Source organism: Alligator mississippiensis, chromosome 14 (genome assembly GCF_030867095.1).
Source record: "Alligator mississippiensis isolate rAllMis1 chromosome 14, rAllMis1, whole genome shotgun sequence".
Lineage (NCBI taxonomy): Eukaryota > Metazoa > Chordata > Crocodylia > Alligatoridae > Alligator > Alligator mississippiensis.
In genome coordinates, this window is record NC_081837.1 from 7,180,216 (window position 1) to 7,197,677 (window position 17,462).

At 40.8% G+C, this 17,462-nt stretch overlaps 2 protein-coding genes and 1 long non-coding RNA gene across 4 annotated transcripts in view; 1 reads left to right on the forward strand and 2 right to left on the reverse strand.

Moving 5' to 3' along the window:
• The window catches only part of NOS2 (nitric oxide synthase 2), a 77,666-nt gene extending 75,182 nt beyond the window's left edge, over window positions 1-2,484 (reverse strand). Inside the window, exon 1 of the mRNA XM_019493421.2 lies at window positions 2,397-2,484. The gene's annotated coding sequence lies outside the window, so the exon portion shown is untranslated. The remainder of the gene's footprint in view (window positions 1-2,396) is intronic.
• On the reverse strand, window positions 1,352-7,463 carry LYRM9 (LYR motif containing 9). 2 transcript variants are annotated; one of them, XM_014608136.3, is made up of 4 exons: window positions 7,383-7,463; window positions 5,097-5,241; window positions 3,790-3,882; window positions 1,352-2,526 (listed from the first exon to the last, which is right to left on the reverse strand). In XM_014608136.3, exons 2-4 carry the CDS (start codon window positions 5,226-5,228, stop codon window positions 2,509-2,511), a joined length of 243 nt encoding a protein of 80 aa, XP_014463622.1. In that variant the 5' UTR covers window positions 5,229-5,241; window positions 7,383-7,463; the 3' UTR covers window positions 1,352-2,508. The 2 variants fall into 2 exon arrangements, with proteins under 2 accessions (XP_014463622.1, XP_014463623.1); XM_014608137.3 differs by lacking the exon at window positions 7,383-7,463 and adding an exon at window positions 6,936-7,278.
• Window positions 7,464-7,492: 29 nt separating this feature from the next.
• LOC106740094 (uncharacterized) overlaps window positions 7,493-17,462 on the forward strand; it is a 69,848-nt gene continuing 59,878 nt past the window's right edge. The window contains exons 1-2 of the long non-coding RNA XR_002092127.2: window positions 7,493-7,899; window positions 8,344-8,513. This is a non-coding gene — a long non-coding RNA (uncharacterized LOC106740094). The remainder of the gene's footprint in view (window positions 7,900-8,343; window positions 8,514-17,462) is intronic.

Here is a 17,462-nt window from a genome sequence, read left to right on the forward strand (position 1 = left end):
TGCCCTTGCCCCTTAAGTCATGTCGAAGGTCTTGTCTACACTAGGGTTTTAGTTTTGGTATAAGCCAGTTTGGTACAAGCATGGCACATCTAACTAAGAATTTACACTGATATTAACTCCTTGTTATTGCACTTCTTTTATAGGGCTAGTCCTCAGGGTGAGTATGCCGAAGTGATCCAGGCCTTTACAAACCACACTGGGCTGCAATTGGACCAGATGTTTTCTGTAAAGGTCAGAGAGAATTCAGCTGGACAAAAGGGAGGCTGGTTCCAGTGACAAACCTGGAACAGAGAGAGAGATGCACAGAGTGAAAGGTCTCCAAACCCTGGCAATCACATTGGATCAAAGGCATAGCCTTATTCTGTATTTATTTTATCTGTATGGTTTTGGTAATAAGCCACAGAAAACTTTAAAGTATCACAGGTGTGAGGTTGATTTTTTTCCTTTGCCTAGTGAGGGAGCTCATTAGCTTACAGAGGAAAATAATTAAAGAAAAACAAAAGCACAAGCCTTAGTGTTAGACTAGAGGGCTCCAAATAAAATGCACAGCATATTCCACTGCCATCTGGAGACAGAGAAAAGCAAATGCACATAAATACAAGCATCTGCTTGAAATACACCATTTTCTCAATTTGGCATATCTAACTTCTCTTGTTGGTTTCTTTGTAGATTTGTTTATAACAATGATAGGAACAACCCCCCCTCCCTCCTCTCCTTAATAGATATTTAAGTGAATGTTGGTAAGGAACTATTTATAACATGCTGCAAATGATTTACCAAGGCCTTAATAAATTAATTAGCTGTATAGTGTGGTAAGTCAGTGATATATATATATATATATATCTCTCTCTCAGCATCATAGGACATATCCACATCCTGGCTGAAAGGAAACTGTTTTCCCACAATTCAGTAGTTAGGACCACAGAGTATTTTGCCCTTAGAAAGGAAAGCTACTGGTGAATTTAGGATGTACAATATGATGAGAAAGTAACTGTAACTGTATCACAGAAAGCATCATGGGCATGGATAACAAAAGCAATGAAGTTGTGGGGGCCTTTGCTTGTCTTTTCTGTAATTACACCTTCTGCAGATGTAAAATTCTTATTCTGCATGGTACACTGTGTGTGAGAGCGTACCATGTTAAAGAGAGAGATTTAGCCCATCTCTGGAACTTAAATTTCAGTGCACTGCTACCTATGGACCAACTTAAAATCAAATATTCTTTGGTTCCAGGACCATGGCCTAAGGATCCAGTCAAACCCTTAGGTTGTCAGTCAGTCACAGGTTATGAGGCTCCGTAGCTTACCACATATGTCATTGGTACTAAATAAATAACAATTTTAATGCCATATTAATAAATTACTCATTTTGTATTTCACTTTTATGCACTACCACAGCTTTCATAACAATTTTTTCAGCCACTATATGACAAACTCAAAGCAAATATTTATGGATAAGGCTGATACAAGTGCACCTCATTAAAGCATCCAGTTTAATTTCCCCTTTTGGTGCTTGCATACACAACATTTTAACATGCTTTGTGTTTTTCCCCCCCTCCAGATACTATTTAAGCAGGAAGCATCGGTTTAACAATTCTAAATATGTGAAGATAGGTTCCTGATTTTCACACTTTAAGTAGTTTAGCAGAAACATTGCTGCTTAAACTAGTTATTTTTTAAATACATTCAGTCAAAAAATTGCATTCAAATAAGCTAGAAGTGCTTAACAATCCAGAAAGGCAGAGAAGTACTTCCCCTACTTATTTTGCTGGTTCTACAGACTGCACTCATTCTCTCTGTTTAATTGGGTTGAAAGGGAGAGGAAAATCATTTGATACAACAGACCATTATTTTGCCCTTTGTTACATTCATATAAAGCTCCCTCATTCCTGGGTATAACTGAGGGCACAGAATTCTCCTCAGTTTGTGCTGACAAGCTTATATATATTTGAAGTAATTAAAGGACTAACCTTTGAATTTCCTTGATATAGTCACTAGATTGACCCATGTTCTTCAGCCTGGAACAAATGTCTGTGTCCATTTTATTAACCTTTCACAGGTCACTGAGTTATAACAGCAATGAAGACTTGCAATAGTTTTAATTATTACTATTTTCAACATCGCTAGCAAACACAGTAGATAAAATCTAGAACTTCCGCAGTGTTGGGATTTTAATTCAGATTCTGATTCTACAGTGGGATGAACCAAGCCAGAAGCTCAGATCTGAAACCTCTTTTCCCATTTCAAACTCTGGGGTAGTTTTGATCTTGAGCCAAGATTTGCAATTATAAATACTAAAATCTTGTCCTTGTTTCTGAACTATGCAAAACTGGTGGATGAAAGGCTTCAAAAAGGAATTAAATCACATGACAACCTAAGCAAGGCAGAATATCACACCTTTTTTATGTGCAGGTAAGTTGCAGGCACCATTACCAACAACTGGACTTATTTGCTCCTATTCCATCTTAGTATCTGTACTGATGAGCATCATCTCTGCATTCTTCTCTTTCTACTTTGGTTTTTTATACTGCAAAAAACAAAAACAAAAAAACAAAACAAACAAACAAAAAAAAACACACAACCCAAAAAACATATTATTTGTAAGAGAAGCTGCATATAAAGTAACAATTCATACAGAAAAATCCTACTAACATTTCGTATTTACTTTATGATCTGTGTTATGCATTTTTTTGTTTGTTTCCCAGGAGGAGAAAAAACCTCAGCAAAACACAAGACACTTCTCCTCTAGAATATACAAAATGTGACATTTTTCTTCAAGGATGTGATAGGCCTAACTTTTCTTTTTCTTACAGTTTTAAATCTGGAGTAATTCACCTGTGGCTGTCTGAAATCTCTGTTCAAGAACAGAAATAAGCCCTTTAAATCACAGTGAAAACAATGAGGTAGGCACTCATACTAATGAGTGAGAACCAGGCTAACACTGCTGGGATTTGGATTCTGAGAGTAATTTTTGGGTGCTCCCATGTTAACTCTCATTTGGATTCTCCAGCTAGTAGAGTGATTTTTCAAAGCCTTTTAAAAGTCAAGTAATATAGTTTTGAAGTCAGCTGAACACATGACTTCATGAATCAGAAGAGATTGGCATTCCCTCATGTAAGAATCCAACTTACCTTTCAAGCAACAACTCTTATTTTCCCTGGACAGAACATGACATATCTGTGTGGCCTTGCTTATAGTGAGACTTTGAAGGCAGTTTCCCATTGCTGAACTAAAGCAGATGCAGTTCCACTGGTGATAGCTAGTGTCAACTGATTCTGACAGTTTTACTACTATGTTGTCTAACCCTGATCAAAGGAGCACTGGCCTGACACGTGAGAAAAGCATTCTGGAAAGTTGTGTATACCAGTTACAGGTGAATGGGATATTGCTGGGGAGGGGGTTGACAGGTCTCATCATTTATCTTTGCAATACAGAGGGTTCTTGTCTTTTTTTTTTTTCCATATACTTGAGTAGCTGTATTTACTGCTGCCACCAACTAGTGCAATCCAAAATAATCCCCATCAGAAACCAGGCATTATAATCTTTGTGGTTCTCATTCATTGATTCATATTCGGCTTTCCTCAGCCATTCCCCCCGCACCACATGAGTTGTTTTTGATAAAAATTACCATCGTTATTATCATGCCTACTTCCTATGGCATTCCCTTCACCCAGATCTCAAATCCAGTGCAGAGGAACATAAGTCGCATTTGCTTTGCAACATGCTAACCTCTGAACTGAATTAACTAAAATGCACGCTACGGGACAAGGCTTGTATCCAATGCACTTACTTTATTCATGACCCAGTCAGCATCTTCAATGGCTCTTTTAATAATTTGTTGGATTCTTTCGGGATTATCTTCATCCTCATGAACTTTGAAACTCTACGGTGTTAAAATGAAAATGACTAATCCAGTTAATGAAACAGCTGTTCAGATGGTACTAAAATAACTGTCATTTTAAAATCCTGAAATAAGCATAAGATGAAAAATGAGCAGATAATCTGACAAGGCAGAAATAAGTAAACTAACTGAGGTATGTTCATAAAGGGCATTACTGGGCATTACTAAACATGGTGTCACTAAGTATTCGAATCTATTCCACCTGTTAGTAGAGCAGGGGGTTATGCAGCAATTTGTGTCAACAAAGTGAATAAAAGATAACTAATTCAGAACAACAGTGAAACACAAGCTTAACTTTAAAAGTGACCTGAAGTCTAATTTTGTACCAGGTGGAAAACAGTTGTTAGTGCTCATGGGCACCTATACATGTGCCAAACATCTGTTCCAACGCATGCTAATTAGCACACAGAGCAGACTCGATTAATTAACACACTCCAGCAGCTTCCATGTCACATCTATTCCGAGTCCCTGCGCTTCAAAATGGCAGTGGGGGTACTTGAACTAAAGCTCATTGAACAAGCTTTAGCTTTAGTGCCCCTGCTGCCATTGTGAAGCGTGGGATGCCAAATACACATGGCACTGAGGGTGCTTTAATTAAAGCAGCTCTCGGACAGGCTCTAATTAAAGCGCTTCTGCCTCCACCCTGGAGCGTGTGTATAGATGCCCCATGGTAACAATGGATGATTTATGTTAAGAACACAATTTCCAACACAGAATCCTTTCCAAGAATTACTGCATCCACAATGGCACTAGAGCAGTTCAGATCAAACTGGTACGTAGCCCTGCAAAGTAATTCTTATGAGAGAGCACGTTCCTTACATGTAAACCATTTGGAACATCTCCGAGCACTACAACTGTTATGAAGAACAAATAGTCTTTGTACAGTACATTTTGCTGGTACAAACAAGGCTTCAATCAAACCCCAAGAGAAACACGAGAGATGGAAAGGTGATTTAAAACATTTTTCTAGTTTAAATAATCTGTGTGTGTTACTAACCGTACAAAAGAGGGTTGTTTTTTTTTAATGGTAAGATCCTTTTAGCCGTTATCATGTTTCTTCAAGGCTGTGGAAAAACAGTTCTTCCACTACCAAATGTTAATCCATTACAAGTAGCATTAAACTTTGACAATGCAAAAAAATTAGAGAAGCAGAAACCATTACATGTTTCCCCATTGAAAACAAGGTTTCTCCCTACCTGTCTGATGGCATGTCTGTAATGCTGGCGGATATTTTCTTCAGGAAGTTGTCTACAGCATCGAAGCAGGTAGCGGTACAACTGTAAAGGCTTCTGAACTAATTCAGCTCCTGGTAACGGAGCCATTGTCATGCTGTGTATTCAGCTGTTAAAAAACAATCACAAGCTGCTGTTACAGAGCTGAGAAATGCACACCGTACAAAGTGAAACAAGGCAAATTTTACAAAGAAAGCATCATGGCTGGTAAACTTAAAATTCAACAGCAGAAACTTGGAAGTACTTAGAAGGAAAAGACAGGATTAGTACAGGATTGAAAAGACAGGATTGTTTATTTGTTTTGTAGTTAGGTAACATCCTTCATCTATCAATGTCCAAATCCTCGTTTTATTGGTGGGACTGAAAGAGAATCCCATCTATAAAATGGACATGAACCCCCCCCTTGAAATGGATAATGAACTTTCTAAGGCTATTGAGAACCTAATGGTTTGAAAGGCAGTTGTCATTAATCAGTGCATAAATAGACATAACGGTTTTCGCTATTATAATTTAATATTAAAAATCATTACAATAAACGCAGGGTCCCACCCACACAGGTGATATTGAAGGCGTAGGGCTTTTATTTTTATCGCTTCGGTGGTTACATGAGTTCAGTTTGATTTCTAATGGTGTTCCAACAGCTTCAGGTACAATCGGTTTGCAAGCTTCAAGTTCCAACTTTAAACACGATGTATAAATAAAACAGAAGGCATGCAAAAATATTGATAGCTTGGAGATTTACCACGAACAGAACAGTAACAGAAAAAGAACAAGATCTAGCAAATTTCCCCCTACAAGTACACTTATATATTGCTAACAGTAGGTCCATCCAAGCTATATAAAGTGCTAATCAAATATTTTAAATTGCTAGTCATTTAACAGATGGTTACCATCTGCGGAGGCCTAAATTAACATTTGAAGAAAGCAGTTTTATATCACTACTCTTTAAAGAGTCAAGAAATACAGAACTACATAACCCAGCAGGTGTGAGATACAATTTTAGTGTCAATTATGGTTCTTACTCATCCTTCCACAGATCTTTTCCACCTCCCCTCAGATAAAGTCCTAAGGGTCACTTCATCCTGGGGCACAATCCCGATCGTCACCATGTGACCCCAGATATAAAAATCGATCCCAATTGTCACAACGTGACCCCGGATACGAAATCGATCCCGATCGTCACCATGTGACCCCAGATATAAAAATCAAACCTGATCGTCACAACGTGACCCCGGATATGAAATCGATCCCGATCGTCACCATGTGAGCCAGGATATAAAAATCAAACCTGATTGTCACCATGTGGCCCCAGATACGAAATCGATCCTGATTGTCACAACATGACCCCAGATATAAAAATCAATCCCAATTGTCACAACGTGACCCTGGATACGAAATCGATCCCGATCGTCACCATGTGACCCCGGATATAAAAATCAAACCTGATCGTCACAGCGTGACCCCGGATACAAAATTGATCCCGATCGTCACCATGTGACCCCGGATATAAAAATCGATCCCAACTGTCACAACGTGACCCCAGATATAAAAATCGATCCCAATTGTCACAATGTGACCCTGGATACGAAATCGATCCCGATCGTCACCATGTGACCCCGGATATAAAAATCAAACCTGATCGTCACAGCGCGACCCCGGATACAAAAATCGATCCCGATCGTCACAAAGTGACCCCAGATATAAAAATCAAACCTGATCGTCACAACATGACCCCAGATATGAAATCGATCCCGATCCTCACAACATGACCCCAGACACTAAAGAAGAGCAGACAATCCTGACCTAAAAGGAAAACGAAGCACGCCTGTCATTTCCAGGCCACGTCGGCTTGCTTTAACGACTGCTCCAGCGGCAAAAACCTCCTGCCGGTCTCATCATTGCGGGGCTGGGGGGGAGGATCATAGACAACGAGGGTGGCAAGGGGCCTTGGGAGATGTGCATTTCTCAACCCACACAGGGGTGCAGGTGCAACCAGCGGCCCAGCCGGGCCTTCCAACACCTCCCTTGGTATTTATTGTTTTTAACTCCCCTCCTCACGAGGCAGCTCCCCCTGCCCGCGCTGCCGCTGGACACCCCCCCAGCTCCGTGTCGTCGCGACCCGCTTTCAGGGGCCCGCGGGCTGCTGCCGGCCCGCCTCAGGCGCCCCCGGCCCCGGCCCACCCCGCGGACACTGAGGGCCTCCCCCTGCCCCGCTCCGCCCCGCTCCGCTCCGCCCGCGGCCGCCATTACCGTGACGCCGGGCCGGCTTGTGCTGGGGGCGGGGCCAAGCGGGGGGCGGGGCCTTTGCGGCCCTTCACGCGCTGTCTGGAGCCTGCCGCGCTTTCCCGCCCCGCCCCGCCCCGCCCCTGAACGTGTGTCCACGCGGCTCCCTCCCCCTGCGCTCGCGTGGAGGCAGAGAAGGCTCCAAACACCTGTCAAACGGCATCAAGCAGATGTGCTTCTTCCCCAAACCCATCCCCAGCCATGAGGCAGAGAAGGAGCGCTGATTTGAATTGAATAAGACCATTCAGATTTCCCAGGAAACTGCCCCAATTTGCAGGACCTCATTTGGAGGCTTAGGCAGTAATGAACTCTTACATTACTGAAGTCATGTGCGGTTGGTTATAAGCCGTGTTTCCCAATGCTGCATTGACTTATACGTGAAGTCGAGTTTTGCCTACCTGGACTGCACCGGTCACATTTTGGGGCTGGTCAAAACCAGCTGAGATGAAAGAAAAGACTCCTCAGGCGGCCTGAGGGAAACCAGGTGTGCATTACAGAAATTACTATATGAAATTACTATATATACTATACTATACTATATAGAAATTACTAAATTACTATACTAATGGATTTGATGTAGCACCAAATGGGAAACGTTTGGAGGAAAATGGGAAAGTCAAGCAAATGGTGCCTAGAGTTTAGAGAAGGAAAAGATCCACCTGTCTTCTGGATTGCAGCACAGGGTTACACCAAGAGCACGTTCTCCCGTATTTTGTCAAGCCCAGCTTCTCAAACGACGCGTATTCGTTCTGCCACTTCCCTCGGACAGCTGCTCTAAAAGACTTTTCACTTGCAAGATATTTCTTCCTGAGATGCATTCAATTTAAATGCTTCTTTTCTGGTTCCCTTTTAATTTCTAGATGCGTCCACTTAAAACTTTTTTGAACCCTTGTTTAAAAGGGAAACATTTTTCATTTCTCTCTCACAGGTCAGGAGGTCAAGGCAAGCCCACAGAGCCGTGCTGCGAGTGGGAAGGAGTCTGCTGGAGAGGCACAAACTGCAAGGGCAACCCGAAGGGTTCAGATGATGGATAAGTCGCATCACCTTCCCAACTGGAAAGTTATCTTCTGTTATGGCCTACACTGATAAAGCACCTAGGTTAGTTGTGGGAAAGCTGGAGGAGTGGGGGAAATGTGATTTATTATGCCTTAATTTTCATTGCAGTTTTATGATGATTAATATTTCTAACATATTGAGATCAGTTGGCATGGTTTGTCTAGTGCAATGGAAGAGAACGAAGCAACATAAAAGATATCAAATATATTCCTTTTAAACAGCCTTTGCTTATGTTACTAAGGATATATTAGTCTATTGATACAAGAAGATAAATCAAATGTAATGGCTTTTATAAGTTACCTGGATGCTTTAAGCCTATTACTTAGGTCCCAATTCAGGAAAAAAATCACTTTTTAGGATACAGTGAAGCATGTGCTGAAGTGTATTCCTAAACTGGAAGTAGATGAGTGAGTTTCACCCTTTGTTTCCCCTGAAGGAGGACAGTTTTGCTACATTTTGGTTTGTAACAAGACAGGGCATACCTAAATAATCACAGTTTTCCTGGAAATAAAACAAAACCAAACCTTTTATGAAAACATTTATGTTCACATTTACTCTAGTGAAAGCCATCCTCCTCTCACAGCCCCTTCAATTTGAATGTCTCCATTCGAGACTCTTAGACATCTTGTTTGGGTGAAATCTATGCCCGATATAAATGGTGCTATTCCAGTAGCCTAAAACTCGTGTTATGACCATAACATCATGAATGTGCAACCCAGCAATAAATCAACACAACTACACCTATTATTTGGGGAGTATTATTAATGGAGAGTATTGTCTTGGCTTTTGTAGGTCATTTTGTTTAACAAATGGAAGCCCCCATTCCCATGACTGTTTTGACTGGTTTAATATTTTGGAAATCTAGAATACTTTCTCTGGTATCCTCAAATGTTTGCTGCAAGATCATTGTGTTCTTGAATCAGACACAGTGCTCTAATACCTTTAGATTTCATAAAATATTCATTCAGAACTCACGCTGCTTTCTTTCAGCTTTGAAAGGGTCGCCCTCGGAGTCCCTGATCCCCTCCCAGCTGCAAAAATAAACATAGTCCTTGCCATTCACAAAATGCACTACTAATTGGAAAATGCATTGCAAATTCATGAGGCCAGGAGCATGTCAGCTTAAAATAAATCCCACACAGATAATGGACGGTGACATTAAAATCTTTATAAAATGAGAATAGAAGCCGGCACAAATAGAAACGTTGTATGCCATCACCTATAGTCTCTTCTGCCTTTGTCATGGAGTTTAGCTTTTCTTTAGTTTAGCATTTCAAAAGCATTTTGCAGCATAATAAAGCAAAACCTCCAGGACAGTAGCATTAATAAATGGTTATGAATTCTCTCCCTGTGTTTTTGTACTGTGCATATTTACTTAGGTATTTTAAGATTTATGAGGATGGGAAATGTTTTTCATTAAACACATTTAAAATGCCTAGCACACTGGGGCTAGGTACTAAAGCAATAAATATTTTCAATAGCTGAACATCTTGGTGTGAATTGATGAGGATCTAGCCCATAATCTATAACAAAACTAGTGTAAATTGGCATAGCCCCCTAGGAATAACAGGAGTGATGCTGATTTATGGCAGTATAAGATCTGGCTGAAAACTTTTACTATTTAAGGCATAAATATCTCTAGGCATATATCACAGAAGATTCACAGTTAGATTAAGTTTAATTATGGTTCCTCTGTGTCAAGAAAATTCAGGGATAGCTATGTGAAAAATACAGGATAAAGTTTATTCTTGAAAGACAACACCCCACAAGTTGTCTAATAAAAGATATCATATTCACCCAAAGAACTTTGTCTGCCTATGTCCTTAGACCAACACAGCTACAACCTACACCCCTGTAACACCCCACAATGTTGCTGTAACCAAGTTATACACCACAAAAAATCATGCCTATGCATCATGGAGTATTTCTGTGTACAATGACTGCTGATATACTGGTTAAGGTACATACCGTTTTGACTTAACTTACAATACTGAGACTCTAGATACTCCACACCTGTTTAAATAAGGAAAGGTTGCTCATCTGAAGGCAGATTTTATCTTTAAGAGAGAGGTGAAGAACTGCCCTGAAGTTTTCTTAGTCTTGTTTGTATTGGGAGTAGTTCCTGTAGGCCTTAGTCAGAGATTGTGATCCGTTGCGTTAGGTGCTGCATGCTCGTATAATGAAAAGTTCCTGCCACACCGAGTTTACGAGTGCAGCCCAACAGCACTCACAAAACAAGGCAGATGAGACAAACAGGTGGGAAGGGAATGGGGAGGAGGTGACAATAACATGAGCATGTTTTTGTGTAGACGAAGAGTGCAGACAGTACTGCTCACCACCTGTTTAGCTGATATTGAGAGGCAAGTTTTAACACCATTTTTAAGGAGCTGCAGAGTCGTGATTATGGTGCTGAATGATACAAAGGCCCCTAAAATAGGCTTTGATACCATTTTTATAAAAAAGAAAAGAAAACCCTGCTCCTGACTTCCAAGGTCTAATGAAGCTTGTTTCCATGGAGTAAAGGTTACTGTGCCATGAGTGTTCCATATAAATTATTAAAATTAATTCACAATTATGTGATAGATATAATAAGAATTATAAATCTTTGACGAACATATTTCAAGAGCCTTGCCCTGTTTATTTATGCTCACTATTATCTTGGGTTTCCTTACAACTGAAGAAAAGGCGCTGGGTCGTTCTGTTTCATTGAGATTATGCAAAGCTGTTCTCTACTTTCCTAGAAATGTGTTTTGCACTACAGAAACTTGCCTAGCATAGGAGGTGGAGGAGCAAGGGTAAAAGGTTGAGAGGAGAACACATGTATAAGTGGAGGCAGAGGAAACCAGCAAGGAATTGAGTACATTTATACACACCAGGCCAAATTCTTTCTGCTGTAATATTAATGGAGTTAAAGTTTATATATCGTGAGGTAGGAGCTCGGTGAAGCCAAAGGGAATCTTTCCACTGACTACAGTGGCCACAGACTACTGCTTCAACACCAATCCCTCCTTGAAAGCTGGTCTTGCACACTGTCTTCCTTCCTGAGCACAGCTGTTCCCAGACCTGTCCTGGTTTTCCCTTGCCAAACTCCCTTGGTTCTTCTGACACAGGAGGTATCTTCCCCTCTGGATGCTGCTAATTGAGCAAACCTGCCATTACATCCCAGATGAAGACACAGTCCCTGCTGTGAAGAATACACAATCTACCATTTACTGATTATATTTTTTATTATTGGCTTTGCAGTAGCACACAAAAGCCTCAACCAAGATAGGGAGCCTATTACACCAGACATGAGACAATGACATAGCAAAATGCTGCTCCTGTCTCACAGAAGCTTGTGGTTTAAGTAGACAAGGCAGACAACTGGGAAGGAAAAGGATATATTACCTCCAATTTTCAAGAAAATTAACCAAAGTTTGGAGAGATAATATAACTACCCAAACTCAGAGAGGAGGCTGGGCAGAGCCAGGCTTTAAACCCAAATGTTCTGAGTACCTGGTAAATGTTTCAGTCACAAAAGTATCTTTGCTTCAGTTTTCTGTACCTCTAAATAGAGGATGAAACTTTCTGTTGTGCGATTTAATTCATATTAGTGAGTAGCTTTGATACCCTTAAATGGAAGGCACTAGAAAAAAGCTAAGTAGTATTAGAAAAGTGGTTAAACATTTCCTTAATAAATTCAATCAGACTAATTGATTTTTTTTATTTGTGAACTGACGCTTAAAAGTTTAGAAGGAATGTGATGACTGCATTATTAGTGGAAGTGCCAATCATTTCAGCAGCCTTCACAGCCTGAGTCTGTATAAATGATTTTGTTACTAAAATGAGTAAACACAATGTTTTCCCTTGAAAATACCCAAGGCTGGTTGTGAGCTGAATTTTTTTTTTTGCAAGCCTTAGTAAAAATAATGTAAGGCAGGAAGTTTGTAATGTCTCAGTAACGTCTTACAAAGACTCTATTAAAACTATTTCATCTTGAATTGAAGGTTATGCAGCACAAAGACTCCTAGGACTTCCCATTGATGCAAAAAGATATTCTTTTAAGTTCAAAATAGTTCTGACAGATACATCATCCAAACAACTGCTATAAGACAGGGAGAGTAAAAGGAAGAGAAAGAAGGGGCTGGGGGGAAGTCCACAAATGAGAAATGGCTACATTAGGCATACGGTTGAGATCTCGGAGAATGTACTGATATCAAAAAACTTAAGCCTTTCCATACTATATGCGTGGTCCTCAAATAGTGAACAATCTGCTCTTCCATGTTGTCTTTTGATAGGATTTTCAAAAACCTGTGTGACAGAGGTGTGTGTTGCAGTTGTCAGGTGCTGTGATGCTTACCAATCCTTAGGAGGTTACTGACAGCTTTGCCTGCTATGGAGTTACTGCACTGGGACAACTGTTGAACCCATTTTTCTTCCTGCACTGTTGCTAATCATCCAGGCAAACTCTATGGTAATAATATCACCCTACAGCAGAGGGGTGGCAACCTGCAGTACCCATGCTACAAGTGGCATGGACAGCCTGCGTGTGTGTAACATGGCAGATCAGGGAAGGGGTAGGCAGAAGATGACAGGGAACAGAAAGCAGAGCAGCAGGTGAGGTGGGGAGCACAGGGCAGGAAGCAAAGAGCAGAGTGGTGGATCAAGTAGGGGAAGCAGATTGGAGTGGCACTCAAGAAGCACACAGGGCTTAATTTGTGGTACAGCTGCCAAAAAAGGTTGGCATCACTGTCCTACAGGGTCACAAATCTGGGCCATACCTTTATTCAATAACATATTCCACTCTGGGTTTCATTTTAAAGGCATCATTGATTTCTGCCTAATTCTGCAGCCAGCTGAAGGATCAGTTTACGGTGCTATTAATCCCATGCCTTTTGCCAACATAACATTTGCTTAAAAAGTAAATGCTGGGGAGATGAACAGGACTGTAATGGCTGCAGATAATGAAGTACTTCCTGTTGCCCCTAATATAATACAGCTTGCTAATTATCTGCAGAGATTCAGCTTCCTGGTTTCCTTAATTAATTACTGGGAAATGACTGCTTATTCAAGGGATATCAGGAGGAAAGCAAAATAAGAGGTTGTAAAACATGCACTCTTTGGGTATTTCCAGTATTGTGTTATTTACAGAGCCACTACTACTGGGCTAAATCACTCCACTTGCGCCAGATGCAGGAAGTCAGCTTGCTATGGTTTCTCAAAACGGTCTTCTGCATTACCTTAGGGTATGGTTACCCTGCCTTATACTGTCTGGTTAATCCCACACCCAGGATAGTGTTGTGCGTTAGAAAAGACAAAAAATGAATCTCAAAGTTTGGGGTGCTATGTTGCACTGCAGAAGACACTGGCTTCCAGATGCATCGAAGAAAATGATGAACATAAGGAGGGAAGCTACTCAAATACCACGGGATAGGAAGATCAAAGGAACATCAGTTCCATATACCTTTTAGGGGGCTGAGCATACAGGAAGAAAATTGGGGATGCGTCCAGTTCAGCCTAATACTTTGCTCTACACTGGATCACTACACAGTTTTGCTGGAATAGCTGTCTTGGCTAGGAGTGTGAAAAAAAAACACAACCCACAGACTACATAGCAGCACCAGTGAAACTACTGGGGTAGGCACAGCCGTGCCAAAAAAACCCATTGGGTGTTTGTGGAGGGAGTGTAACTATATTGGCAGAAAAAGATCCTTCTGCTAGCATGTGCTGTGTCTCCACTAGAGGGCTCTGCCAACATACCTTTGCCTGTAAGTTAGTATTGAGGCCTAAATGGTGGTCAGCTATGCAGAAGCTTGCTCTGTTGCTGATTTAGTAGTGTATTTGAGCATGTGTCTATCACTAAGCAAATGAGTAATCTCATTAACTTCAATGGAACTACTCATGTGCTGAAAATTAGGCACCTGCTTATCTCATTTGTTGACTCAAAGCCAAATAAAGGAATTTAGTGGTGAGATAAGTCAGAAAACCTTCCACTAACACTAAACTCCCACCCACCTTTATGTCGTTATACATATTTATGTTTTTTCTCCACAACAGTGCATCTCAGACAACATTAAGATACGTTACATTAATCAGAGCCCTAAGCCCACTTCCTAAAGATTTTTTTCTATATTCAGACAAGGATCTTTGGGTGAATCTGATATCTTTTATTAGACCAACTGAAATAGTTGGGGGGAAAAAAATTTTTAAGCAAGCTTTCTGGTTCAAAAACCCTAATAAAAGATATCAGATTCACCCAAAGAACCTTGTCTGACCATGTCCTTAGACCTACGTGGCTACAACCTACGCCCCTGTTTCTCTATTCAGAGCATGAAAGGGTGTCAGTTAATCTGTATTGCCCTGGCACGCTACGCTGTTCACAATGGTATAATCCATACCATTGAATTATGTTCTGTCTGTGCTTATAAAGCAAAGTTAAATCATGCCCAGTTCATTCATGCAGTGTCTGGGGTCAGTCTCGTGTGTTATCGTTATAGCCAGAATTTCTATTTGTCATTGACACCTGGCTAAAAAAGGGACATTTTAATGAGTGTGAATTCCATGTGAATAATTGCACACAAAGCTTTGGGTCACTGACAAAAATATTCCACTTGGCTCAATACTTCTCAAGGAAGATGAAGGAGAAAAAAGGTCTCGGATAAGTTATGATCTATGTAGGGGGGAACAAGTCCTCTTGCTGGGAGCATTAGAGAATCTGAAAGTCAGTCAAGTGAATCTCATTGCCTCTGCAGAGAGGAATTTTTCATTGCTTAGCATACAGAGCAGATGTGATTTTTCAGAGATGGGGCAAAGAGTCAGTATTCACGTCTAAAATAGCTTTATCCTAGGATTTGGGCCTGATACTACGTGACATCAGAGAGATTCAGATATATATGATTTAGGAAGCATTAGAACACTCTATCAAGAAAGAAAGTAATGTACTAACCAAGGAACCAGAAAAAAAAAGAAACTAGAGAAGAGGAGTGGCACTTTATAACTACTGGAAGCCAAAGGATGAGGCAAGATTCTGTGCAGCTGGAGGCAGACGAAGATGGGAACGTGACTATCAGACCAAGGTCAGCTAAAAGTATTCAATCATTACCAGTTTCCTGATGTGGAAACAGCAGAAAAATATCTCTGAAGATCTAGCTGGTCCAGGATATACGCAAAGCTGCACAGGATGTGCTAAGGAAGGTGATCAGTCCAACCTACAAGATTATCTGGCATGCCCTTGAAGAGATTTCTAACTGCCCAACCCCTTCCTCCCTGCCAAAAAATAGACAATACTTGTCAAGGATTCTATGGTAAGAAGAAAGTTAAAACTGCAAATTGAATAGGCTTCTGAAGTCAGCAAGCCAGGCTCTGGCTGCATTGCTGATGAAGCATATCATCAATGAAAGCACTGCTTTACAACATGACACATTGCAGATTACAAATGATGTCAGGGAAGTTGGAAGGGTGCTGGCAAAGAGGAATGTCCAAATGATCTTCTTAGTGGTTCTTCTTGCTAGCTAAGTGGTGGAAGTTAGAGGGTTTTGGTCTGGCAGAACAATGGGTTATCTTCTATATCATGTAGCATTCGCATGGCTTTCATCTCAATAGAAAGGGAGACAGTTTTGGGAACAGAGTGGCTTGACTAGTCGGAAGGGAACTAAGAACAGGACTAAGAATAAAAGGGGACTTCTCCTCCTGTCTGAGCTTGTTGATGACAGGTGTTTAGCAGAATTCGTGGATTTGTGAGAATCTGACAGGGCCATGACCTGAGTGCTCCTGCTATGGTCGTTATAGCAGTTGCAACTTGGAACTGAAAAAAAAATGGGGAACAAGACAACATCCATTTAGCAAAACATGTCAAAAACAAAACTAAGGTAGAGGAAAAAAATATTAACAATTGATAAACCCTGCACCAATGCAGGTTGGGTAATAAACAAGATAAACTGGAATTTAGCACTGATGACAAGAAAATTTAATGGAGTTATTACTTATTCTCCCCTCTCCCCAAAATGCAAAGGGAGCTTGCAATGGAGTTCCTAGTTTTGCTATATCCCTCTATTTTTCTAGGATTCCCTTGCTGTAAAGGGCAGAACTCAGAAGAGGTTATAGCCTGGCTTGGTTAAAAAAATCCAGAATTTCTGAATCTACTCCATAGCCCCCTGTCTGCAAGTCTAGGTCTGAAATCTTTTGAAAATAACATTGTTGTAAAACTTCCAGCATTGCTACTTCGGCTTGCACTAGAAATACTGCAGAGACACTTTCTTTCTTGTGGTTTTTCAGTAATTCTGCATCAGCCTCAGACAGAAACAAGAGATAAATAATACAAGCAACAACAATCTGCAACCTTTCATCTTTCTTCAATTCCAAAACAAGGAAACATCTTGACGATGCAGTATTTTTTCAGAGCTGATCCATCCATTCCAAATCCTTGGGGTTGACAAGTTTTCCTTTGACCATATCCCTTCCTTGTTGTGATAAACTTTGTACGGACAAAGGAACCTCTGAATGCTGCCTATGTTGATAGTCTGTGTTCATTCTCTCCTGTGTTCCTAGTCCATTCCAAACACTCCCCTTGGTTTGCATTGTGGGTAGGACTATGCAATAAGTAGAGTTCGCTATGCCATGTTTGACTTTGAGGTGTTGTAAGTGTGCAATCTGTGAAAAAAGTAACCTAGAGGACAACATAGCAGGGACTAAGAACCAGATGTGCCTGGGCACCCCCAGCTGAGGTCACAGCACTCTGAGCACGTGAATAATTATGGTAAGAGATCTGGCTGTGCATGCACCATGGCTGAAAGTGTTTTCATAGCATTGGCCTCTCCTAATTATAAACATCTCAGTATTTATTGGCCCTTGGACGCTGCCGTCAGAACCTTTCCCTTCAAGCCAGTGGTCTCCTCCTCCCCGGATCTGCATTTCTATGATAAAGATGAGCTAGTATAGGCTTTCTACAAATCAGTAACATGACAGGAAAACCCAGTCACCCGTAAATATTACATCTTCCTCGAATGTCTAAAA